This window comes from Staurois parvus, unplaced genomic scaffold, assembly GCF_062004578.1.
Source record: "Staurois parvus isolate SC_StPar_1 unplaced genomic scaffold, SC_StPar_1.0 ptg000686l, whole genome shotgun sequence".
Classification (NCBI taxonomy): Eukaryota; Metazoa; Chordata; class Amphibia; order Anura; family Ranidae; genus Staurois; species Staurois parvus.
In genome coordinates this window covers 1,258,259-1,284,527 of record NW_028318482.1, presented here as the reverse complement: position 1 = coordinate 1,284,527, position 26,269 = coordinate 1,258,259, and the positions used below count along the sequence as shown (strand labels likewise).

General features: G+C 45.7%; 1 protein-coding gene across 2 annotated transcripts in view; it reads left to right on the top strand.

Moving 5' to 3' along the window:
- VWA1 (von Willebrand factor A domain containing 1) overlaps positions 1 to 26,269 on the top strand; it is a 169,769-nt gene that overhangs the window by 84,398 nt on the left and 59,102 nt on the right. For both annotated transcript variants that reach the window (XM_089652556.1, XM_089652555.1), the window contains exon 2: positions 17,533 to 18,099. In XM_089652556.1, the coding sequence (XP_089508682.1) occupies positions 17,533 to 18,099 (567 nt within the window). The remainder of the gene's footprint in view (positions 1 to 17,532; positions 18,100 to 26,269) is intronic.

Genomic DNA, 26,269 nt, shown 5'->3' with positions numbered 1-26,269 from the left:
CACAGTGACCAGGTGGGGTTCGTCCCCGGGAGGCAGGCGGGTGATAACGTCCGTAAGGTGGTCCATCTTATACATTTTCTGCAACAATGGAAAATCCCAGGATTCTTACTGTCTTTAGACATCTATAAAGCCTTTGATTCTTTATCCTGGGAATATCTGCGGTTTGTGCTGTCTCGTTGGGGTTTTGGGGATTCTATTCTTTCTTGGATTCAGGCCTTGTATTCTTCTCCTTCGGCCTCCGTCAAATACGCTGGGTATTTTTCAGATCCCTTTCCCTGGGCGAGGGACGAGACAGGGTTGCCCCCTGTCCCCAGCGCTCTTTGTCCTGGCGCTTGAGCCGCTGGCTTTGGCGCTTCGGACCGATTGCAATGTATCGGGGGTTCCTTACGCGGGACAGGAATTCAAACTGAATCTTCTTGCAGATGATGCACTCCTGACTCTTACTAACCCCCTGACGACGCTTCCTAATTTGCAACAGGATCTTGAGCGCTTCTCCTTTCGGGTCTCCGTATCAACTTGGATAAGACTATCGCCCTCAATATTACTTTGGCTTCGGATTTGGTTTCGCGCCTACAATCCCACTTCCCTTACAAATGGGCTTCCTCTTCTCTTGAATACTTAGGCGTTCGCTTGACCCCAACTTATGACTCCTTGTTTGCTGCAAATTATTATCCATTGCTTAGCTCTCTATCCTCTCTTATGCATTCTTGGCAATTTCCGCACCTGTCTTGGATAGGACGGGTTAATTCGGTGAAAATGACCATCTTGCCGAAATTGTTGTATTATTTTCGCTCACTCCCGGTGCGGGTTCCTCCTCATTTTCTTCGGTTGCTTCAGGTGAAGTTAATGCGTTTTATCTGGGCCGATAAGCACCCCAGAGTATCCAAAAGTACGCTTTTTGCCCATAGACTTCAGGGTGGTCTTGGGGTGCCTAATGTGACTAAGTATTATCAAGCGAGCCAGATTGCCCCGCTGTCTATGTTGCATGCCTCTTCCGACGTCCCCCTCTGGGTCCTGTTGGAACTACCTAATTGCGCCCCTATCGCACTGTCGACGCTTCTATGGCTTCCCCCTGCCCTGCGCCCTATGGCACTGAGTCCGATGTTACTTCATGGCCTACAAGTTTGGGACTCGGTACGTTATTCTGGTGGTCTGATGTCACCTTTTCTGCCTTTGCTACCAATTATTAACAACCCTCTTTTCCCGCCGGGTTTGGATCACCCAGGGGCGTTTTCTTGGTGGGTGACTAATGGTTTTTCGCAGGTGCGACACTTTTTGATTTTTCGGTCCTTTCCCACCTGGGACTCTCTTTGGGAATCCCGGAATATCCCCCCAGCGGAATTTTTTCGATATCTTCAATTGCGACACTGGCTGCTCTCGCTGCAGGGTACTTCTGCGTTCCCGTACCAGAAATCTGCCTTTGAACAGCTTTGCCAACAGCGTCCGGGCGCTCCGGGCCTTATATCCCTTCTTTATGCAGCTCTGAACAGACGCTCGTCGCATACTTCTCTTTCATATGTTGTTCAGTGGGAGCGCGACCTGGGAGTGGCTGTGGATCCGGAGGACTGGAATAAGGCCTGGTCACTCATAGCTAAATGCTCTTTTAATACGACCACACTGGAGGCAGCCTATAACGTATTGTTTCGTTGGTACTGGGTTCCGGCTCGGTTGGCCCGGGCTAACCCTGCCTGTAGTGATCAATGTTTTCGGGGTTGTGGTCATCGTGGTGATGTATTGCATATTTGGTGGTCATGCCCGAGACTGTTTCGTTTTTGGTCTTGTGTATTTGGCCTCCTTTTCACCTTGTTCCATCTCTCCATACGCCGGGATGTTCGGTATGCTTTGCTTCATTGCCCCATACCGGGCCTCTTGGCTCACCAGCAGAAGTTGGCTTCCTATCTGTTTTTATCCGCTACTAGAAGAATTGCTCAGGCCTGGAAGAGTCCGTTTGTCCCTCTTCAGGGGGTGCGGGATCGTATGACCACTATGATGCTCAACGAACAGATGTTGAGTATCCGCAATGACTCCCAACGTAAATTTTTGAAAATATGGGAGCCGTGGTTGCAATATGCCCTTCCCTCACTCTCCCCGGCTAGTCTGGGGATGTAATGGCGTTCGGTGTTGGCGCTCTTGAATCCCTGCTCTTTGCCCCCCCCCCCCCTTTTTTCTTTTTTTTTTCTTTTCCTTTTTCTCTCTCTCTCTCTCTTTTTGGTGTGACTAGGACAGCTGCATTTAGTTGTTATAATCAGATTAATGTTTTGTAACTTATGTGCCATTGATAGCCCCTGCGTGGGCGTACCTTTTGCCCTGTTGGCATTAGAGCATTGTTTTTCCCCCTTTTTTTTTATCTTGCATTTTGTTTATCTGTGCAATTGATAGCCCCTGCGTGGGCGTGTTTTATTGCCTCTGTTTATACTGTTTAAAAAATTTAATAAAAACCATTGAAATAGAAAAGCACCCCTGGCATTTCTGGCAGTGGCCATCTTGAGTAAGGGCAGATGATTCATGTAGCATTTACTTCTTGGAATCCATCTACCCTTAGCTCAGGCAATGGCTGAGCTGAGAACTTTTCCTCCCCTACCGAAGACTGGGATGTGTGACATAATTTTCCTGAGCATGGAAACCAGGAAATAACTGAAGAAATGTAGAAAAAACATTTAAAACAAGTAAATGTAATATACTTTCCTATCCATTTACTGATGCTAGCAGCATAAGGATTAAAAATAGTCAATGTTAATTGAAAGAGTGAAATTCCGCTTTAAGAAGACTCTATATTACGCATAGCAACCAGAAGTCAGCCTTCATTTAAAAAATTATTAGCTGGTTTAGTCAACATAGGAAAAAATTTTCCTCCTCCTCCAGCTCAGATCAGTCAGAGTGGCAGATTTTGGCAATGGAACAATGGAGGTACATGTAAAGGGGTGACAGGCCAGGTGTGGGACACAGGGTGTGATGCACAAGACAGTGAGGGAGGGCACTGGCTGTTAAATTAGATGCCACTCACATTGCAAGCATCAAGTGAGCCCTTGTGATATGAAAGGTGCACCCATGGTCCCTTGGAGGTTTGTCAGGTTTAAAGGGCAAATAAGGTTTGCTACCACTGTGAAGGACTGAGCATGGTACACACTGTAAGAGAATGCAAAGAGCCAAGAAAATGTACAACATACAGAGTGTTGTGCCATGGCTCGCCTCCTGACAATAGCTATTCAATACTGTTGGAGAGGACTGAGAATCTCTGCAAGGATCATCAATGCACCAAGTATTGCAGGTGAAGCTGTGAGTATTTTCTATGGTGTCCTGTGTACAGAGCCTTCTCAGAGAAATGCTGTTTAAAAAAAACTGGTCAAGCTTGGGTTTATGATCCGAATTTTATAACTGTACAGATTTACCTGTAAAAAATATTACACTGCTCACAAAAATGAAAGAAACACTTTTTAATCATAGTATAGCATCAAGTCAAGTAAACTCCTGGGATATTGAACTGGTCAGTTAAGTAGCAGAGTGGGTTGTTAATCAGTTTCAGCTACTTTGGTGTTAATGAGTTTACCAGGTGCACTGGATGGGCAACAATGAGATGACCCCAAAAACAGGAATGGTTAAGGCCACTGACATTTTTTTCTCATTTTTTTCTGACTGTTTTTCACTAGTTTTGCATTTGGCTAGGGTCAATGTCACTACTGATAGCGTGAGGTGATACCTGGACCCTACAGAGGTTGTGCAGGCAGTCCAACTCCTCCAGGATGGCACATCAACCATAGCCAGAAGGTTTTCTCTGTCTCCCAACACAGGCTCGAGCATGAAGGAGTTTCCAGGAGACAGGCAGTTACTCTAGGGGAGCTGGACAGGGCCGTAGAAGGTCCTTAACCCATCAGCAGGACCAGTATCTGCTCCTCTGTGCAAGGAGGAACAGGATGAGCACTGCCAGAGCCCTACAAAATGACCTCCAGCAGGCCGCTGGTGTGAATGTCTCTGACCAAACAATCAGAAACAGACTTCATGAGGGTGGCCTGAGGGCCCAATGTCATCTAATGGGCATTGTGCTCACTGCCCCTCACCATAGAGCTTGATTGGCATTTACCATTGAGCACCAGCATTAGCAGGTCCGCCACTGGCGCCCTGTGATTTTCACAGATGAGAGCAGGTTCACCCTGAGCACATGTGACAGACGTGAAAGGGTCTGGAGAAGCCGTGGAGAATTTTATGCTGCCTGTAACATCGTTCAGCGTGACCTTTTTGGTGGTGTGTCAGTGATGGTCTTGGGAGGCAGGCTACAGGCTAGACAATGGTACCTGACTGCCATTAGGTAGTGGGATGAAATCCTTGGACCCATTGTCAGACCCTACGCTGTTGCAGTGAATCCTGGGTTCCTCCTGGTGCACAACAATGCCTGGCCTCATGTGGCGAAAGTATGCAGGCAGTTCCTGGAGGATGAAGGAATTGACACCATTAAATGGTCCCCATGCTCACCTAACCTAAATCCAATAGAACCCCTCTGGGATATCATGTTTCTGTCCATCTGACAACGCCAGGTTGCACCTCAGACTGTCCAGAAGCTCTGTGATGCCCTGGTTCAGATCTGGGAGGAAATACCCCAGAACATAATCCATCTTCTCATTAGGAGCATGCCCCAATATTGTCAGTCATGCATAGAAGCACGTGGGGGCCATACAAACTACTGAGTACCATTTTGAGTTACTGCAATGAAATTTGAGGAAAATGAACTAGACTGCTGCATCATTTTTCACTTTGATTTTTAGGGTGTCTTTGAATTCAGTCCTCTGTGGGTTAATCATTTTCATTTCCATCAAACGATGGGTTAGCTTTACATTCCTAACACATTACCCAGTCCATATCAGTATAGATATCCAGCATGATATTTCTCCCCATTGAGATCTGATGTGTTTTCAAAGTGTTCCTTTAATTGATCCCATTATATTGCTTTACTTACCTTGACTTGAGCCAGTAATGTAGCTGGAAATCAGGTGGTAAAAGGTCACTGAATAGTGACATTTGCTGCCAGGTCAAATGCTTGATGTCACACATAGGGAACACTCAGAAGCTAAGAGACATGAGGTTAGACCAGGGTTCCGCCAGATCTTATCTTTTAACTATCTGTAACATTGGGATTCTTCCCTATGCCTAATGCTGAGTACACACAAGAAGTTTTTTTTTTTCATTTAACCCAGTGGGCTGAATGAAAAAAAAAAACTGAGAGGTCACCATACTAACTAAACAATGTTAGTACAGCAATCTCCCCTGTTGAGATATTGTGTTCTGACAGGGGACTGCCCTCCACGATAACACACTGATCAGCGATCACAGCCATTGGCTGCAACAGCTGATCAGATGCTGGTTTTCCAGCCTTGCCATTCAACAGAAGCCAGATATTAGACCGGCTTCTGTCGGACAGTCTGCTGTACACACAGGCCAAATGTTGGCCGGTCTCTGTTGAACTGGCCAATATTCATCCTGTGTGTACCAGCCCTAAGGAGCATTCTTCCCACACTAATGTACTGTGAGCTGTAGAAATAGTAAATATTAGCAGAGGGTTCTCTAAGCTTAAAATGTATTTTCAAGGGTTCCTCCATATTAAAATGGTTGAGAAATTGTTAGACAGTTGACAAGTCATCAGCCGAGACTTCAAGTAATCTTCAACTTTCTGACTCTAGTTGAGGTCTAAGGTTCAGACTAGAGATGAGCGAATCGAACTTGGCGAAGTGGAATTAGTTTCGAAGATTAGGAAATATTCGATTTGCGCCGAATCCGAAAATTAGCAAACTTCGGATGCACGAATCGAATTTTCCCAAAAATGGCGGCGACATGTGTGGCGACGGAGCGGGGATCTCTGGGAAGGCGCGCAGACAAGGCGCGCTGACCCATAATGCATTCATTCATGACATGTGATCGCATTAGCCAATCAGCAGCCAGCCAGCCAGCACTGTGTAATGGTGGAGCTATAAATCGCGGCCATCTTAGAATTCTCCATTAGCCTCCGGTCATTCAAGAGAGACAGACCTCTGTGTATTAGGGACAGAGTTAGGGCCACAGAGACTTTAGGGCCACAGAGACTTTAGGGCCACAGAGACTTTAGGGCCACAGAGACTTTAGGGCCACAGAGACTTTAGGGCCACAGAGACGTTAGGGCCACAGAATCGTTACTTAGGGACACAGAATCGTTACTTAGGGACACAGAATTGTTACTCAGGGACACAGAATCGTTACTCAGGGACAGACACAGAATTGTTACTCAGGGACACAGAATTGTTACTCAGGGACACAGAATTGTTACTCAGGGACACAGAATTGTTACTGAGGGACACAGAATCGTTACTCAGGGACACAGAATCGTTACTTAGGGACACAGAATTGTTACTTAGGGACACAGAATTGTTACTCAGGGACAGACACAGAATTGTTACTCAGGGACACAGAATTGTTACTCAGGGACACAGAATTGTTACTCAGGGACACAGAATTGTTACTCAGGGACACAGAATCGTTACTCAGGGACACAGAATCGTTACTCAGGGACACAGAATCGTTACTGAGGGACACAGAATCGTTACTCAGGGACACAGAATCGTTACTCAGGGACAGACACAGAATCGTTACTCAGGGACAGACACAGAATCGTTACTGAGGGACACAGAATCGTTACTGAGGGACACAGAATCGTTACTGAGGGACACAGAATCGTTACTGAGGGACACAGAATCGTTACTGAGGGACACAGAATCGTTACTCAGGGACACAGAATCGTTACTCAGGGACACAGAATCGTTACTCAGGGACAGACACAGAATCGTTACTCAGGGACAGACACAGAATCGTTACTCAGGGACAGACACAGAATCGTTACTAAGGGACACAGAATCGTTACTAAGGGACACAGAATCGTTACTAAGGGACACAGAATCGTTACTCAGGGACACAGAATCGTTACTCAGGGACAGACACAGAATCGTTACTCAGGGACAGACACAGAATCGTTACTCAGGGACAGACACAGAATCGTTACTCAGGGACAGACACAGAATCGTTACTCAGGGACACAGAATCGTTACTCAGGGACACAGAATCGTTACTCAGGGACACAGAATCGTTACTCAGGGACAGACACAGAATCGTTACTCAGGGACACAGAATCGTTACTAAGGGACACAGAATCGTTACTCAGGGACAGACACAGAATCGTTACTCAGGGACAGACACAGAATCGTTACTCAGGGACAGACACAGAATCGTTACTCAGGGACAGACACAGAATCGTTACTCAGGGACACAGAATCGTTACTCAGGGACACAGAATCGTTACTCAGGGACACAGAATCGTTACTCAGGGACACAGAATCGTTACTCAGGGACACAGAATCGTTACTCAGGGACAGACACAGAATCGTTACTAAGGGACACAGAATCGTTACTAAGGGACACAGAATTGTTACTCAGGGACACAGAATTGTTACTCAGGGACACAGAATTGTTACTCAGGGACACAGAATCGTTACTCAGGGACAGACACAGAATCGTTACTCAGGGACAGACAGAATCGTTACTCAGGGACACAGAATCGTTACTCAGGGACACAGAATCGTTACTCAGGGACACAGAATCGTTACTGAGGGACACAGAATCGTTACTCAGGGACACAGAATCGTTACTCAGGGACACAGAATCGTTACTCAGGGACACAGAATCGTTACTCAGGGACACAGAATCGTTACTCAGGGACAGACACAGAATCGTTACTCAGGGACACAGAATTGTTACTGAGGGACACAGAATCGTTACTGAGGGACACAGAATCGTTACTGAGGGACACAGAATCGTTACTCAGGGACACAGAATCGTTACTCAGGGACACAGAATCGTTACTCGGACACAGAATCGTTACTCAGGGACACAGAATCGTTACTCAGGGACACAGAATCGTTACTCAGGGACACGGAATCTTTACTGAGGGACACAGAATCGTTACTCAGGGACACGGAATCTTTACTGAGGGACACAGAATCGTTACTCAGGGACACAGAATCGTTGAATTAAAGAGTATGTCAGACAACACGCAGAGGAGTGGCAGAGGAGGCAATGTTTCAGGAGTGAGCAGACGTGGCAGCAGAGGAAGGGGTCGAGGCAGCACTAGTCGCAGCCAGAGGCCAGTGCTCCCGGTGTCATCCAGCGGTCGTGTCTCCACCGACAACCCTGCCGTCATCGATTGGTTGGCTCGGTCGTCTTCCTCTTCCCAGGTCACCTCTGACACCTACAGCCAACGGTCGGTGGGTACGTCAGACACAACCGTTAGTTGGCATGGCCCGGGAGCAAGCCCACTGAAATCACATGTCCTCTACCTGCCCCTGTCCTTTGGTGTTCCCTCACCAAGCGAAGTATCGCATGCTGTGGGCTCAGCCCCACTGTACAGTGAGGAAGAGCTAACAGAGGGCGGTCAGGAACGGGGGGAGACATCCGCCTCTTCAGCAGCCAGGCGAAGAAGTACTGGTGAGGAGAGTGGCTCGGTAGCCGGTCTAGAGACAGGTCTGTCTCCTGACCCACACGCAGCCGAGGGGGCTAGTAGTGAGGCGGAGACCCTAATTGATGATGATGAGGCTGATCGCACTTGGCAGCCTCGTCGTCATCAGGCTATTGCTTCCGCATCATCAGGAGAAGAGGGTGCCAGCTTGGCAGCGAGCAAAACAGTCGGTGGGTTGCCCAGGAGGCAGCAGGGTCGCAGCAGTGTCAGTGGAGGCAAACGGCCACGGAGTAGAGCACCAGCTCCACTGCAGCCTACCACCACGGCCAGTAGTGGTGCCGGTGTGCACGGAGGAAGTAGCAGTCAGCCAGTGAGGAGTATCGGGGGCAAAGTTTCCTACTCGGCGGTGTGGCAATTTTTCGTCAAGCCGCCCGAGGAAGTAAACGTAGCCGTATGTCGACTATGTGGCCAGAAAGTCAAGCGTGGCCAGGGGGCCCATGTTGGGACTACAGCGTTGCGTCAGCATATGCAGCGTCGCCATTCGGTGGCCTGGGAAAACCGTGATAAAGATACGGCGGTTCTGCCTGCCCCAGCCCCCGCTCCATCACCCGCTCCGTTACTTGCTCCGTCACCCGACGTCAATCGCCCTCTATCAGCCAGTCAAGGCTCCAACACCTCTGCTGAGGGGAGTTGTCGCTCGTTGGCATCTTCCGTTCGTTCAGATGCTCCTGCTACTCCTCTTCACGGATTCCGTCAGCAGTCTTTCTTGGAATCCGTTTCCAAGAGACAACAGTTTGCGAGCACGCACCCGACGGTGCAGAAGCTGAACGTCCTCCTGTCCAAGTTGCTGGTGCTGCAGTCCCTCCCTTTCCAAGTGGTGGACTCAGCACCTTTCCGAGAAATGATGGCTTGTGCCGCGCCGCGGTGGAGAGTGCCAAGCCGGCATTTCTTTGCCAAAAAGGCAGTGCCAGCCCTGCATTCATATGTAGAAGAGATGGTGGGCCAGTCTTTGAGCATGTCGGTCTCTGCCAAAGTGCACGGCAGCGCCGACGTGTGGAGCTGTAACTACGGTCAGGGACAGTACATGTCATTTACGGCCCACTGGGTGAACGTGGTGCCGGCACAGCCGCACCAGCAACTTGGACAGGTCACGCCGCTTTTGCCTCCACGTTTGCACGTCCTTGGTCCAGCAAAGATGTCCGCCTCTACCACCTCTTCTTCCGCCGTGTCCTCAGCCGCCACCCCCGTGCCAAGTCCCATTACCCAACCGGCATATCACATGTGCAGGGCGCAACGGTGTCACGCTGTGCTGCACCTGGTATGCCTTGGCGAACGTAGTCACACAGGGGAGGAACTTCTGAGTGTAATGAACAGAGAAATCGACAGATGGCTGTCTCCGCGCAAACTGAAAATCGGAACCATGTTGACCGACAACGGAAAGAACATGGTGTCTGCTCTGCGTCAAGGAAGGTTGTGCAATGCGCCATGCATGGCTCTCGTGTTCAATCTGGTTGTCAAGCGGTTCCTAAAATCCACCATCCCACTGCAAGACATCCTTAAAATGTCACGTAAACTTTGCATGCATTTCAGCCATTCCTACACCGCAAAGCACACCCTCCTTGAGCTGCAGGGGCAGAACGGAATTCCACAGCATTGCCTGATCTGCGACGTTGCAACAAGGTGGAATTCAACCCTACATATGTTAGACCGCCTTTACGAACAGCGAAAGGCCATCACCGATTTCCTGATGTTACAAGCGGATAAAGGTACTCCCCTGTGTAACTTAGATGTCAGCCATTGGCAGCTCTTGCGTAACACCTGCCGCTTGCTCAGGCCCTTTGAGGAGGCCACGCTATTCGTGAGTCGGCAGGACTATGGGATGAACGACATCATTCCTCTGTTGCACGTCCTGGAACAAATGCTGTTAACAATGGCTGGTCAGGGTGCGGTAGACGTGGCGCACAGATCTCAACGCCACATGACCCCTGTGGGGGCAGGACAGGAAGAAGAGGAGGAGGTAGAGGAGGACATTGGTGCTCAGGAATTATTGAGTGAAATGGGTGGTTTTTCCACTCAGCGGACAGGAGTGGAGGAGCAGGAGCATCTGGTAGAGGAGGAGGAGGAGACAGAGGACCCAGACGCACTGTGGCAGTATGCTGTGGAGATGGAGGCAGGGAGTCCCTCGCATTCCTTGGCACAAATGGCCCATAGCATGCTCGGTTGCTTGCGTAGTGACAGCCGAATAATAACCATCAGACAGAGGGATGACTTTTGGCTGTCCACCTTGTTGGACCCTCGCTACCGTTCAAAAATGGTGGCCTTTTTCACACCTGCTGAGAGGGAGGCCAAAATAACGTACTATAAAAACCACCTATGTAGTCAGTTGGTCTCTGCCTTTCTGCGCCAACGTCCATCCTCAGACACTGTGGGCCCTGTGCGCTCGCGTTCCGCTGCCATGGCAGCAGGGGAGGGGTGGGGTGGTAGGAGCAGTGGCAGCTCCACCAGCAGCGGCTGCCTCAGTCTGCAGTTGATGATGAGTAGCTTTCTTCACCAGCGCAGTGAGGAAACTACTAACCAGCCGCAGCAGCATCAGGTGGACCTGGAGCAGGACCTCAAACAACAGGCTTGGGCCTACTTGGACAGCACCCTGCCAACCGAGGTAGACAATCCCCTTGACTACTGGGCAACGAAACTTGACCTTTGGCCCCAACTAGCTGAATTTGCCCTTGAAAGGCTGTCATGCCCGGCCAGTAGCGTGGCATCGGAGCGCGTGTTTAGTGCGGCAGGAGGTATTGTAACTCCGCGGAGGACACGACTGTCCACCCAAAGTGTGGAGAGACTCACGTTTGTGAAAATGGATCAGGCGTGGATTAGTCTGGATTTCAAACCACCAGTTCCTGACACAACTGACTAAATCCGCCATGAATAATGCCCCAAACATGTTATTATTTTTAACATAGGCCTCTGTATGGCCTTCAATTTAAGCTGCTTACGCTTCGCCACTCTGCCATGGGCCCCTGTACCGCCTCCTCTTGCTGCTGCCAGGTCCAGAGTGTGTCATGGGTCCCTGTACGGCCTCCCATTGCTGCTGTCTCCATCGCCACACTCTGCCATGTGCCACTTTCAGGTCTCCTCACACTGCTGGTGGGTTCCATTTTGTCATAGGGTGCTGGCAGATTACGGGCCTCCCATTGCTGCTGCCAGGCCCGTAATCTGCCATGGGCCCCCGTACCGACTCCTCATGCTGCTGCCAGGCCCGTAATCTGTCATGGGCCCCTGTACCGCCTCCTCATGCTGCTGCCAGGTCCAGAGTGTGTCATGGGTCCCTGTACGGCCTCCCATTGCTGCTGTCTCCATCGCCACACTCTGCCATGTGCCACTTTCAGGTCTCCTCACACTGCTGGTGGGTTCCATTTTGTCATAGGGTGCTGTATGGCCTCCCATTGCTGCTGCCAGGCCCGTAATCTGCCATGGGCCCCCGTACAGACTCCTCATGCTGCTGCCAGGCCCGTAATCTGTCATGGGCCCCTGTACCGCCTCCTCATGCTGCTGCCAGGTCCAGAGTGTGTCATGGGTCCCTGTACGGCCTCCCATTGCTGCTGTCTCCATCGCCACACTCTGCCATGTGCCACTTTCAGGTCTCCTCACACTGCTGGTGGGTTCCATTTTTTCATAGGGTGCTGTATGGCCTCCCATTGCTGCTGCCTCCACCGCCACACTGTGGCTCCACACTCTGGTTTTGGCCCCGTGACTGCCCAAATGAGTGAAGTGTGCGGTGATTCTAAGATCGACGGCACTCATCTGCATGTCATACTGACTGACAGTATTATTTCTCTTCCCCAGCAGACTCCAAGGGCATTTAAATTAAAGGTACAGTGTTCTGCACTAATATAAAGGCTCTCTGAAGCCTAGAAACACCCTTTTTATAAGTTAAATTCGCAGCGAATATATTCGACTCGAATCGAATTTATTCCGCGAATTCGCCGAATCAGCCGAATCGAATTTTTGAATAATTCGCTCATCTCTAGTTCAGACAGTTGAGTATATACAACCATTTGAGGTCAGCTTGAGTCATCCGTAATTCAAATTCAAACACTGCATTCCATATCCTTCCAAATACTCCACAATTGTTTGTATATACAAGCCAAGTAAGGCTAAATAAGAAGATCAAAATTTAAATCTTTAATAAATCAGTATGCATAATTATAATACTCAGATTCTTGCACAAGTTAAGTCATGACTAGTTCTCATAAAAATGTAGTATTTGCGTAGTATGGAGAGTTGCGTTGTTTCCCTACAAGGCTCAGCAGTGCTGGCTCCTCCAAGTGGGATACTATTATCTAGTGCTGCCAAGGCCAGCATACAAAGTTTCGTCTGTTTACCACCTGCACCGGCTGGAACTGTTTCAAGTTTCTGAAGTTCAGCACAAGCCATCTAGTGCGTGTCCTGTGTCTCATTCCTGTGTCTGATCTATGTGCTTAGAGCCACCTTTCCTGCATGAGTAGAGCCCCTCTGTATTACATAACAGTACATATCAATTTCAGGCTTTCGTAACATCAGACACCCGCCTAAACAAGTAAAACGTCCGTTTAATCTACTTAGTATCACTTGAATTGAATATCTGACACTCTGCATTGACATACAAGGCTATTGTATTCATGAGGATTGAAATATAGATTGCACACCTCCAACAAGTATTGCCCTGTTCTTCGGTTATACCCTTGTTAACAAAAACAAGGAGAACAAGAACTATAGGACTTATCAATAAAAAATGCTGCGCGTAGTACAGAACATATATACACACACTACAGTGAGTGTGCACTTACATAAATTTTAAAGTGACAGTGCTATAGTAATTATATCCACAGTGCTTGTGACTACTTATGTGTAGCATAATACATCGTAAATGTCCCATATATTCCATGATGACTTGTGTGACCATATTATATTAACACCACTGTATTATTGTGCAAAAAACTCTTGTGACACCCCTTGGTGCTCCTCCACCTTCTGACACAATTATGCGCTCACCTTTATGTTTGACCCATAATGACAGGTCAGACTTCGCCTTTCCCTTTTACTCGGGCAGGTTTTAAAAATTTTAAGTACCTATTCTTCCTACTCTTTGCCAACAACCTTTACGAAATCCACTCCATTCTCCGCAATTGTGTAGAAAAAAAAACGCTAAATAGTAGTATGTTCAACACAAAAACAGCCTTTATTAAAATTGAATGCAGTCACATTAAAATGTGTCCTACTGCGACACTGCAGTAGATAGACTCACTGATACAGTTTTCTCCAGCGTTTTTTTGTCACTCACAAAATGACATCACGTCGACTTTTTTTGCTGCAGTTTTGCGGCTTGACGTCATCCACCCACCCTACATCTTGCGTCACAACATGTGACTTCATCAAGAGTTGCCTATTGGATGCCAAGCTGTATATTTATACTCTTTACTTGGATGTTAAATGATGTACATCTGTGCCGGCACCATTTTATTGTAGATCACATGATTTCGAGCACCATTTTGTTGTAGTAATGATGTCTGTTACTCGGTGTATACTAACCGCAGATTGCAAGGACTATATTATATAACATAATACATTTACATACTGGTAAATATCTATTTAGAGATGACGAACATTGAGGATCCCTTGTAATACATATGGAATGTGTATACATAGCCAAAATATTAAACTATAATAGTCTAATAGGGAATCAATATATGTCCACAAAATAACGCCATATTATTGAACTTCTAAATATATAATTTCTATATGGATAAATTTACAAACATATGTTGTTATATACTACCCAGTAATTACCCAGTACTTAATATATACTGTTACATGAACACATGGCCACTTCTTGCATATTATTGATCTATGTAGAGCCTCCTCCAAATTCTTTTTTTTTTTTTTACTGCTGCGATCCAACTTCCTGTTGGAGGGTGGATACATTTGTTCTTCATGGACCCACTGTATGTAGGAATGTAGCCACCCAGGGGCGGACTGACCATTTGGAAACTCGGGCACTGCCCAAGGGCCAGGGGTCAGTAGGGGGCCCCATGAGATGCCCCTGGTACCTTTTTCATAGGCTTTTTTGAGTTTGGCCAAGGACACAGGGGCCCCATGATCCCCTATTGCCCAAGGGCCCCATGAGTTGTCAGTGTGCCCCTGTAGCCACCCTTTCTTGCTCACTCCTGAGAGGAACTAGTGACTGTGATTTGTATTGTGGATAGAGCAGTGCACATGACCACAAATTAATGTGCACTGCTAGTTCCTAACAAAGTGAATTGAAAGTGAATTGGAAAAGGAGATGTTCATGATCTCATGGAGGATGCAGTAAGAAACAATTCCATGACAAATAGAGCCAGGGCCATTAACTGCTTCCACTCCACCCTATAGCAGAAATGCTGCTACAGGGCGGCACGGTTGCGCAAAATCACTTGTGTGTGTAAGTGTGTGTGTGTGTGTGTGTGTGTGTGTGTGTGTATATATATATATATATATATATATATATATATGTGATTTTGCAGTTTTGGGTAGGAACGCCATTTGAGGCCTCGGCTGTCAATCATCGGGACCCCGCACCAAGTGCTCGCTGAGTATCTACTACGGGGTAAAGACCTGTGTATAAACAACAGGGATCACTCCCCTGTCAGCTCCTGCACACTGCTTTGTATGGCTCTGCATAGCACAGCCATACAAAGCAGTGTGCTTACAGTGGAAAGCACACACAGCACACTGTGAAACAGCACACAGTTAACCTTTTGATCGCCCCACATGTTAACTCCTTCCTGCCCAGTGCCATTAGTACAGTGTCAGTGCTTTTTATTAGCACTGATCACTGTATTGGTGTCAGTGATGTCAGAATACCTGCTGTAGTCCTGCTATAAGTAGCTGATCGCCACCATTAGTAAAAAAAAAAAAAAAAAAACGTAGTAGAATACATTTTGGCCTAAATTTATGATGAAATTTGATTTTTAAAATTTTTTTACTTGATATGTTTAATAGCAAAAAGTCAAAAAAAATTTTTCAAAATTCAGTCTTTTTTTGTTTATAGCGCAAAAAAAAAAGAACGCACAGGCGATCAAATACCACTGAAAGAAAGCTCTATTTGTGGGGAAAAAAAGGACGTTAATTTTTATTTGGGTGCAGTGTTGCATGACTACACAATTGTCAGTTAAAGTAATGCAGCACCGTATCACAAAAAATGGCCTGGTCAGGAAGGGGGGTAAATCCTCTGGAGGGCAAGTGGTTAGTGAATGTGTATGGATTACATTTGTCAACCCTAACCTATCATCTAAACTAGGCCCTATCTCTTACTGCTGGGATGTAGTGCTGGATTGATATATAAATATTGGAGTGACACTTACTAATGCCCAGAGAGGTTTTCTTGTTAGAAGTGGACTTTGTATAGGTGTACCATATTCTGTCCCTCTCAGTTTACATAGTAGTGTGTCCTTATTCCTCCTCGTGTTCCTCACTAGGTGTGCTGTGATATATGCATTGTAGGGGTCAAAGGTCAGTTATTTTAGACTTGCATGTCATTTGATGTTTTAGGGAATTCTTGCAGGGTGAGGTAAGGCGCCAGGATAGAGATTTATACCCGTAATGCAGTCTGTCAAAACAGCCCACGTGGTTATTTGACACTTGATGTATATAGAATGGTATGTTTGAAATACAGGTGTTCCTGTTTATAATTCTTCTACTGTATTCGGCACTTGAATGAAAGGAAAAATGTCTGTTGCCCATATTAATCAGATTCTAATTTTGTTTTCTTGAGCTGATTATAAAATGTAAGCATCTGTTGCTTATTGGAAAGGCAGATACAAGGGTCTTGTTATTAATGCTTTTGACCAAAATTCACACAACTTTCAATCAAAACTAATCCATTTTCACATTAGGTTCAGTCAGAAAAATGGGCGAATCTTAGGTGAAAGTTGTATGGATCCTGAGTGAAAACATGGATAAACAGACCCTCTGTGTATTTTATGGTGATGCATTGTGTATATTAGCAATCTTTAGTGAACAAATAGATTTGAAAAATGAAGATGGGTGTTTAATAATAGTTGTGCATACTGTATATGTGGCAATGTTTTATCATGGTTATGTGATAGTTTACATTTTGGGGGTTTTATTCGAGATGTGCAGAGAGAGATCACATAAACATTTGTAGGTATAACACTTATGTAAATAAAGACAGATAATAGAATACTTCGCTATAGATGCTTTTTTGCCATGGTGTCAACCATCTTTGCGGCGTGGCACAATGATAACAGGTGCACGCTCGTCCTGGTTCGAGAGTAACCATTCCACGTTTTGGCTGTGGAATATACAGGATTAGTTGGTAACATCTGACCAGCCCCCATTGAAAGCAACGTTACCTTTTAAGGACTTGGTCATTTGGTCAGTTCATAATGACATTCCTATGGTATGAAGTAAATTACGGTAACCATCCTTAAATGTCCTTGTATTACCCCTTAACCAGGCTTGAAGGCATTCGTACATATTAGTAAACCACAATCAAGGAAATATTAATTTCTCCATCAGGCAGGCAGTCCAACCCAAACAGGTATTTAAACTTTGGATGGTTGCTGGTTGGCTGAATCATATACCTCCTTCTTATATACCTTGGGATTCTAGTGAGGAGATTTTGAGTGTCCAAACAATTCCTGCCTGCTGCACCTATGACTTTGGTCTCATTTTCCAAGGTGGTGGAGCCCCCTTCCTCTACCCTGTCCCATCACAATATCAACTGCTCTAATAGTTGGGGAACTTGGATAAGAGGGTTGTGAGCACCATTTTTGCAGCAGTAAGGATTGATATTGAGTGATATTGAGTGTCTCAATTAGAAGCTATACTGTATGTGCTTAAGAAGAGTCTCTTCTAGGTGCCTGATGTTTCTTGATAATGTCAGCTGCTATAGGTTCATGTAGAGTCCAGGCTTGCTTTAAGTATGAGTCCAGGCTTGCTTTAAGTATGAGTCCAGGCTTGCATTAAGTATGTTTGGAAATAATGTAATTTAATTTAAACGCATATGTTTTCCTTTGTTTCTGCAGACCACACCAGCTTCGTTCCAGATTCAGAAGGTGATCTTCTCTTCTTATTGGACAGCTCAGGGAGTGTCACCTATGATGAGTTTTCCAACGTCAAAGAGTTTATTGGGGACCTCTTGCACCCATTCAAATTTGGACCACAGGACGTGCAAGCTAGCGTTGTGCAGATCAGCACTGACCCCACTCTGGAATTCCCACTTAACCAGTACACGTCCAGCCAGGATGTCCAAAAGGCCATCCGGAATGTACAGCAACGGATGGGTGACACCAACACAGGCAAAGCACTGGATTATGTGAAAGAGCAGTTGTATACAGAAAAGTTTGGCTCCAGGGCTGATGTTCCCAAAGTCATGGTGTGGGTGACTGATGGATTGTCCACAGATGACATATCTCAGCCGATGCAACTTCTCAAGGACATGGGAGTTACAGTATTTATTGTTTGCACAACGGGTCGAGGGAATTTTGAGGAACTGTCTGCAGCAGCCAGTCAACCAGATGAGAAATACCTTAAATTTGTAGATAAGGATGACCTTGGTATCATTACAAAAGAGCTACGTGACTCTATTATTGGTATGTGGATAGATCTCACAATGAGCCATTTCAGATTTATTAAATGCAAGCTATTATTTATCATTCATCAAGCCTAATGGCATAGTTCCCCTTTATAGCGTCTAAATGGGGAGAAAGCTAAATTTACCGATGGTTCCAGCCAGGAAAAAAGCTAAACCTGCAAAAATTTTTTTTTTTTTTGTTATCCAATACTAAGATGCACAGCCCTTTCAACCATGATGCTGTCCTGACATTTCTGTAGTGCAGTTAAGCAATGTAGCTAGGTCAACTCCTTATTTTCAGCCTGTAATTGGACAGGGAATGAACAGGAGAACAGTAATGAGTCACTCCCTCTGATCATTATGGTTTCTCCTCCTGCCAGAATGTTCCACGCTAGCTTATATGCACTTGAAGCACTACTGATTGGTCTCCACTTCTGCCCCTGCTTCACCCACACCCACCCCGAGTGCTACTGTATCATGGAAAAGTGGCACCTATACTAAAAATGCATTTAACTTTTTTTTATTAACACATACCTATATTCATTAGAGCTTATTACATATCTACGTGAAATTCAATTTTCGGTTGAACCACATGCATAGTTATGATTTTTTTTTTGGGCCGGGTATCACAATGATATATTATTTTGTATTTGTAACATATTTGATATAATGAGGAATGCAAAAGGAGGACCTGGAGCAAAGAAAAGTTGGCTGGGATATCCAAAAATCCTAGGTGGAGAGGAGATTCAGTAAAACACTCACATTTGTAAGGTGAAATCAAGCTGTCACACTACAGAGTATGGATCAAGTTGTGGTGTGACAGCTTGATTTCACCTTACAAAAATGTGAGTGTTTTACTGAATCTCTTTAAATGGTATATCAAATAAAACAGTGTTGCACTATGGGAGATGTGTTCTTTGTTTTTGCATGGCCCTAATGGGGTTCATATCTATTGTCTACACCACGGTTTACCTGTTTGTGGAAGAGGGATCCACGCTGTAAGCAAGCCACCAGTGAGGGCCTGTGGAACCAGAGGAGCCAGTGTGGCCTGGAAAGATTTTCTACATAGGATCCAGGGTGATCCATACGGTGTGTTGACCTGTTTGAGTCACATTCAGGAGGTGAGGGGGCATGCCTGCCATTTAAGGATATCTATATATCATTTTGCACTAGCACTGAAGCACCTGTGTGAAGATTAAAGCACCTTTTTTGCATTATTCATTTATTTTTCTGCAGATTTTGCACTTTGAATGGATACTTATTTATATTTATTGTGATTTGCGTTTTTGGAGTCATTTATGATTGTTTATGAGTTTTTATTTCTCACATGTCACTTTATTGAATTCATCCCACATTTGAGACTCACAGTTCTTGTTATTTAGTGTTTGGGATATCATTTCCCAATTGGGATTGGTTATTTGTCACTGTATAAAGGCCCTTGTTTGGGACCTGTGAATCATATGCACTTTGTATCACTTTACTATCACTACTGTGGACACTGATTTATAGACATCTTCGAGGATTCATCACTTATATATGTACATAGAGTATTTATAATACAAGTATATTTATGTTTTGTGATATTTGCACATTTTAGGTATTTAGCGCTACACCATTTTTATTCACCATTCCAGTAACACTGACAGTGCACCTGGCTGACACCTACCCACCAGCTAAATGGCCAGTTTCCCTGGGTTCCCTTCTGGCCAACCCATATTATCTGTACTTGTCCTCTTTAAACACTGCCGCCATCACCTGCTGTTATCTTGCTTCTTTCTGTGCCCTTGCTCACCCTGATCAGGAATGGCACCCTCCCAGAGATCATCAGTTGCCCCCTGTCCTGTGCTTGCTTCTGATTCCTGCATAGCAATTCTTCCTTCCCTCCTCCTTTCCAAGTAGTCAGCCAGTTATTGCAATGCTGAATGGTGTCATGCACATTTTTTTTTTTTGTTTACAAACATTACTTTTAGATTGTAAGCTTTAACAAGCAGAGCCCTCAGATCCCTCTTTTACCAAAATGAATTGTTACTGTAATGTCTACCTTCATTTTCTAAAGTGCTGCACAAACTGTTGGCGCTATATAAATCCTGCATAATAATATTTACAGGCTGGTGGCCTGGAGAGGATTCCGAAGAAATGCCTTTTTTAAGTAATGACCTGGCAACATGTTTGAAATTTATCTCATTGCTGGGCCAATTCCAGAAAGCTCCCTGGTATGGTCATGGGCCACTGCATTTTGCAGATAATCACATTCGGTCAGTATATTTGCACTTTAGTCTGATCCCTTGCACAAGCCATGTTTACTGAATGTATTTAGCTATTTGTAAGAGGTTTATTTTTATTTTTCCAAACAGGCTATTTATATTTTTTGCTGACCAGCAGCTGTGACGTAGTAAAATATTTATCTTTAGACCTGAGTAAGACGGTGACACGCCTTTGGTTACAAGATATAGCTCATATTTTTACAGCTCTGGCTGCTGTTTGCAGATCTATGACATAGCAAGTACTAGTTATTTACAGGCACTATAAAGGGTGCCGAGGGAATCTCTGCCAGCAATGAGTGAAATCCAATATAATTAGTCATTTCCCAGGCGTATGATCAACTAGGCATAGTCACTATTCCAATGACAGACCGTAGCTAAAATCATCAACAATCTGGTATGTTTCTTTAATCTGCAAATATATTGTGCTCCAGAATCCTCCATTTACTCTCTAGAACCTCCAGAACCTCTCTGCTACTCTTTAAACTTCCAGAGCATTTCCTTTATCCTCTAGAACCTTCCCTCTACTCTATAGAACCTCCAGAAATGTCTCTCCACTCTCTAGACCCTGGAACATTCCCTCTATTCTCTAGCACCTCCACTACCCTCCAGTTACTCTCCATAACCTCCACTCTACCCTGTAGTACCTCCAGAACCTTCCCTCTACTCTGTAGTACCTTCAGAACCTTCCTTCTACTCTCTAGTATCTCTGGAACCCATACCCTACTCTCTGTAACCTACAGAACCTTCCCTCTACTCTCTAGAACCCCCAGAACCATTCCTCTACTCTTTAGGACCACCGCAGCCAACCCCTACTCTGTAGAACCCCTCATTTACTACATCTACTCTCTAGAACCAACAGAACATTCCCTCTACTGACTACAGCCTACAGAACCTTCTCTCTAGTCTCTAGTTCCTTCAGAACTCTTCCTCCATTCCTTGTAACCTCCAGCACCTTCCCTCTACTCTCTATACCCTCCAGATATCTTCTTCTGCTATCTAGTACCTTCAGAATCTTCTGTCTACTCTCTAGAACCCCCAGAACTATCTCTCTACTCTCTTCAACCCCCAGAACCATCCCTCTACTCTTTAGAAGCCCCAGTATGATTCTTCTACTCTCTAGAGCCAACATAACCTAACTTCTATTCTCTATAGCCTCCAGACCCTTCTCTCTACTGTCTGGTACCTCTAGAACCCTTCCCTAGGCTTCCCTAGACACACCCTTCTGATCGCTGGCATAAAAAAAAAGTATAGATTTAGGCATTTAAAACATTTTAATGCAATAGGTGTAAGTACCTGATTTCCACTTAGTGTCAACCTTTTACAGTCTTTGTACAGCAAAGCTCAGAGAGTGGGAGGGAAACTCAGCACAAGGAGTTAATCATATGTGTTGCAAATGCTTATAGGAGGGGAGAGCATAGTGACAGAGAGATTAGCTCATCACTCTGCTGCTTCTCCTTCACTGTTCAGTCACAAGGTGGGGGTGGGGACCTGCAAGTGAGAGTCAAACTGCAGCAGAGAAAAATATCTTGCACTGCCAGAGCTGTTTAAATCCCACCTGTCAAAATCTCAAAACAGTTCTCATATTGTATATTTATCTACCTGTTTGTCTGGAATTTGTCTTATAAGTTTCTTAAAACTATGTCCCGCTAAGACTACTCTGCCCACAGGGTAACAACACTGCTGTAGAATTTGACGTTGGATCAATCAGCATTGTCACTGTATTACAGGAATTAGGAAAACATTTACACTGATAGTATTACACAGGTAATAAAAATAAGTTACGGATATGAAGAATTTCAGCAAGGAAGCCTATAGGGAATTAGCATGGTGGTTCTCCCTGGCAACCTAATTGTTTCCTGAATTAAATCCAATGGAGTTGATTTACTAAAGGTAAATATATTGTGCACTGAAAGTGCAGTTGCTGTAGATCCGAGGGGAAGCTCTGAAACGATGCAAAGCTCTGCTGATTTCTTTCATCCAATCATGTGCAGCAAAAATGCTATTTTTTTTTTAATTTTCCTTGCATGTTCCCCTCAGATCTAGAGCAAGTATGCTTGCTGTGCACAGATTATTTGCCTTTAGCAAATCAACCCCAGTGTGTAATCTGATTGGATGAGGGGCAGATCATGACATCATCTTTTCTTCTCTCCACCTGGTGCATGCAGAAAACACCTTGGGGTTGATTTGCTAAAGGCTAATAGGCTGTGCACTCCAAGTGCACTGAAAGTGCAGTTGCTCTAGATCTGAGGGGAACATGCAAGGAAAATAAAGAAAAAAAAATAGCTTGCTTGCACTTGATTGGATGAAAGAAATCAACAGAGCTTCTCTTAATTTCAGATTTTCCACTTGCAGTGCACAGACTATTTGCCTTTAGTAAAATAAACCCCCCAGTATTCATTACAATACAAGGCAAAAATACAAATGGCAGAGGTGCCAAGTGAGCAAACTCCTGTGGTCAGTGTGCAGAAGGGAAGCCGCGTCCACAGACTCTGGAAGATCACAGTTATCACTGAATGTAGCACTGACTATTCCTGAAGTTCAGCTTTAAAGTGCTTCTAAAAGCTTAAGGTTTTCTACCTTCATGCATTGTTTGCGTGAAGGTAAAAAAACCTTCAGCATGCAGCAGCTCACCCCCAATACTCACCTGAGCCTGATCTCTGTCCAGTGGTGTGTGCAGGAGACTTGGCTTTCCCAGTTCTCTCCCTCCTCATTGGCTGAGGCACAGCAGCGAGAGCCATTGGCTCCCGCTGCTGTCAATCATAGCCTTTGAGGAGGGATCGGGGGGCAGGCCCAAATCCCGCTATGCTGTGTCTTATGGACGCAGAGAGCGGAGCTCGGGGACAAGCATAGTACCAGTGCTCCTATACAAGCTGCTTACTATGGGGGGCAGGACGAGCATAGTACCAGTGCCCCCATAGCAAGCTGCTTGCTATGGGGGCACTGCTTAGAGGGGAGGAACCAGAATCGCCAATGGGCGACTTGAGAAGAGGAGGATCTGCTCTGTGCAAAACCACTGCACAGAGCAGGTAAGTATAACATAATTGTTATTTCAAAAATAAAACAACAAGGGTTTAGTACCACTTTAACCTTTTGCCACTGTGTAACACCTAAAGGTGGGCTTTAATGCTCACACGTCACACAAATGTATCCATGAATGCCTGAGATTTTTGTGTTCCCACCACAGAAACTGAGCTGTCCTGGGCCCATTGGGTGGGCTCCTGATCATGTAACCACCATTCGCAGTGGTCACGTCATCGGGCAGTCCCATCTTTCCCCTAAGCATTAAGACCCAGTTAAAGGGATGCCAGGGCTGGGCAGGAGGAGGTTAAAATAAAAGCACAGGACTCTGTTGCATACCTATATAAATACAGGTGAAACTTGAAAAATTTGAATATCTAAAAGTTCATTTATTTCAGTAATGCAACTTAAAAGGTGAAATTAATATATGAGATAGACTCATTACATGCAAAGCAAGATAGTTCAAGCTGTGATTTGTCATAATTGTGATGATTATGGCTTACAGCTTATGAAAACCCCAAATCCACAGTCTCAGAAAATTAGAATATTACATGCAATCAATAAAACAAGGATTTACATAGAACAATATCGGACCTCTGAAAAGTATAAGCATGCATATGTACTCAGTACTTGGTTTGGGCCCCTTTTGCAGCAATTACTGCCTCAATGCGGCGTGGCATGGAAGCTATCAGCCTGTGGCACTGCTGAGGTGTTATGGAAGACCAGGATGCTTCAATATCGGCCTTCAGCTCTTCTGCATTGTTTGGTCTCATGTCTCTCATCTTTCTCTTGGCAATCCCCCATTGATTCTCTATGGGGTTCAGGTCAGGCGAGTTTGCTGGCCAATCAAGCACAGTAATCCCATGGTCATTGAACCAGGTTTTGGTGCTTTTGGCAGTGTGGGCAGGTGCCAAGTCCTGCTGGAAAATGAAGTCAGCATCCCCATAAAGTTTGTCTGCGGAAGGAAGCATGAAGTGCTCCAAAATCTCGTGGTAGATGGCTGCATTGACCCTGGACTTAATGAAGCACAGTGGACCGACACCAGCAGATGACATGGCTCCCCAAATCAACACAGACTGTGGAAACTTCACACTGGACTTCAAGCATCTTGCAGTGTGTGCCTCTCCATTCGTCCTCCATACTCTGAGTTCTTGGTTTCCAAATGAGATTAAAAAGTTGCACTCATCAGAAAAGAGGACTTTGGACCACTGAGCAACAGACCAGGTGTTAGGAATGGACTGGCCAGCAATGGTGGGACTCACCTGCCTTTTGATCTGCAGTACCAGGGCTGGCCAGCGGGTGCTCCCAGCAATCAGAGACTCAACCTTTCAGCCAGCTAACACCTGGAACTGATGATGCTGGGGTATTTAAGGGATGGCCAGACCCACAGACTCTGCCTTGGTGTTGTGTTTGTCCTGGGCCCTGTATCTGTCCTGCATCCTGTTTCTGTCCCTCTGCCTGACCCTCTGTACTACGCTGCTTGTTACCTGTTTTGATCTCTGGCTTGTGACCCTGACCATCCCTCTGCCTGACCCTCTGTACTACGCTGCTTGCTACCTGCTGAACCTGGCCTGTGACCCCGACCATTCTCTGCTTGCTCCCCCTGTACCTACCTGCCCAATTGATATTGACCCGGCCTGCCTGACGACGCTTGCTTGTATGTACTGTTATCTGTGGGTGGTTTGGTTTGGTTTGTTTGCACTGTATTATGTTTAGTATTGCACTGCGTTTATGTTTGTATTGTTAGTGTTAATAAATTGTATTGTTTATCACATATCTGAAGTCTGCGTTTCCCTGCATCAGTCACACACCTCTGGTCATACCTGGGAGCCCTGACATTACACCAAGGCCAATCCTGACCAGAAGTGGCTGCACAGGGAAGCCATCTTGGCTTGTTGATGGGAAGGATGGATCTTGATGAGGTTGAATATTTATATCTGCTAGTGTTTGATGACAGGGAGTATGCTTATCAAACTCTGAAGGAGTATACCCGGGATGAACTGCTAGAATGTATACGGCTCGCTCATGTTCTAGTAGATCAGGGCACAGAGTTCTCTGAGGTGCAGCCTTTGATTGAGGTTTGTGCTGAGTTGGTTTCATCTGGTTCCCCCGAATGCAGGGATGAATTTTTGCCACCATTTAGTGCAGACCAGGTAGAGTCCCTGGTGTGGTTATTAGAGGATGATGTGGGTTACTTTCTGGAGCGTTATTCCACATGTTCACCACAGACACTAAGAGATTGTATAAACGCAGTACAGTCATTGACCAGACAGGCTTTGTGTAAGCTCAGCTTTGTTCAACCCATACTGCAGACATGGACAGATTTGTTGCACCCAGCCTCAGTCAGCTTACAAAGACCCAGTCCTGCTTCTAATCTATTTCCTCAAAACGCTATTCCTGCATTCCCAACAGCTCCTCCTGCCCTGCTATCTACCGCATGTCAGTACCCTGTTCCCACTCGCTGCACCTATCCTGCCTTTAACCCTGTAAAAGAGTCCTCTGTAGCAACCGCTCCCTCTCCTGTTCCATCCTCCAGTTCTTCTCTGTCTCCAGCTGCTCCATTCGTTTGCAGACCTGCGTTTACTTGCAGTGCTCCAGTAGTTAAAACCAGAAAAAAGCGAAAATTCTTTCCAACCAATACCATCCTGCCAGTATCCAAACTGGTGAGCCTGCCTTCCGTGGTTCAGCCTGAAGCCTCTACTCAGCCTGAAGCCTCTACTCGGCCTGATGCCTCTACTCGGCCTGATGCCTCTACTCGGCCTGATGCCTCTACTCGGCCTGAAGCCTCTACTCGGCCTGAAGCCTCTACTCGGCCTGAAGCCTCTACTCGGCCTGAAGCCTCTACTCGGCCTGAAGCCGGCATTCAGCCTGATGCCTCTACCCAGCATGATGAACTGATCCAGCCTG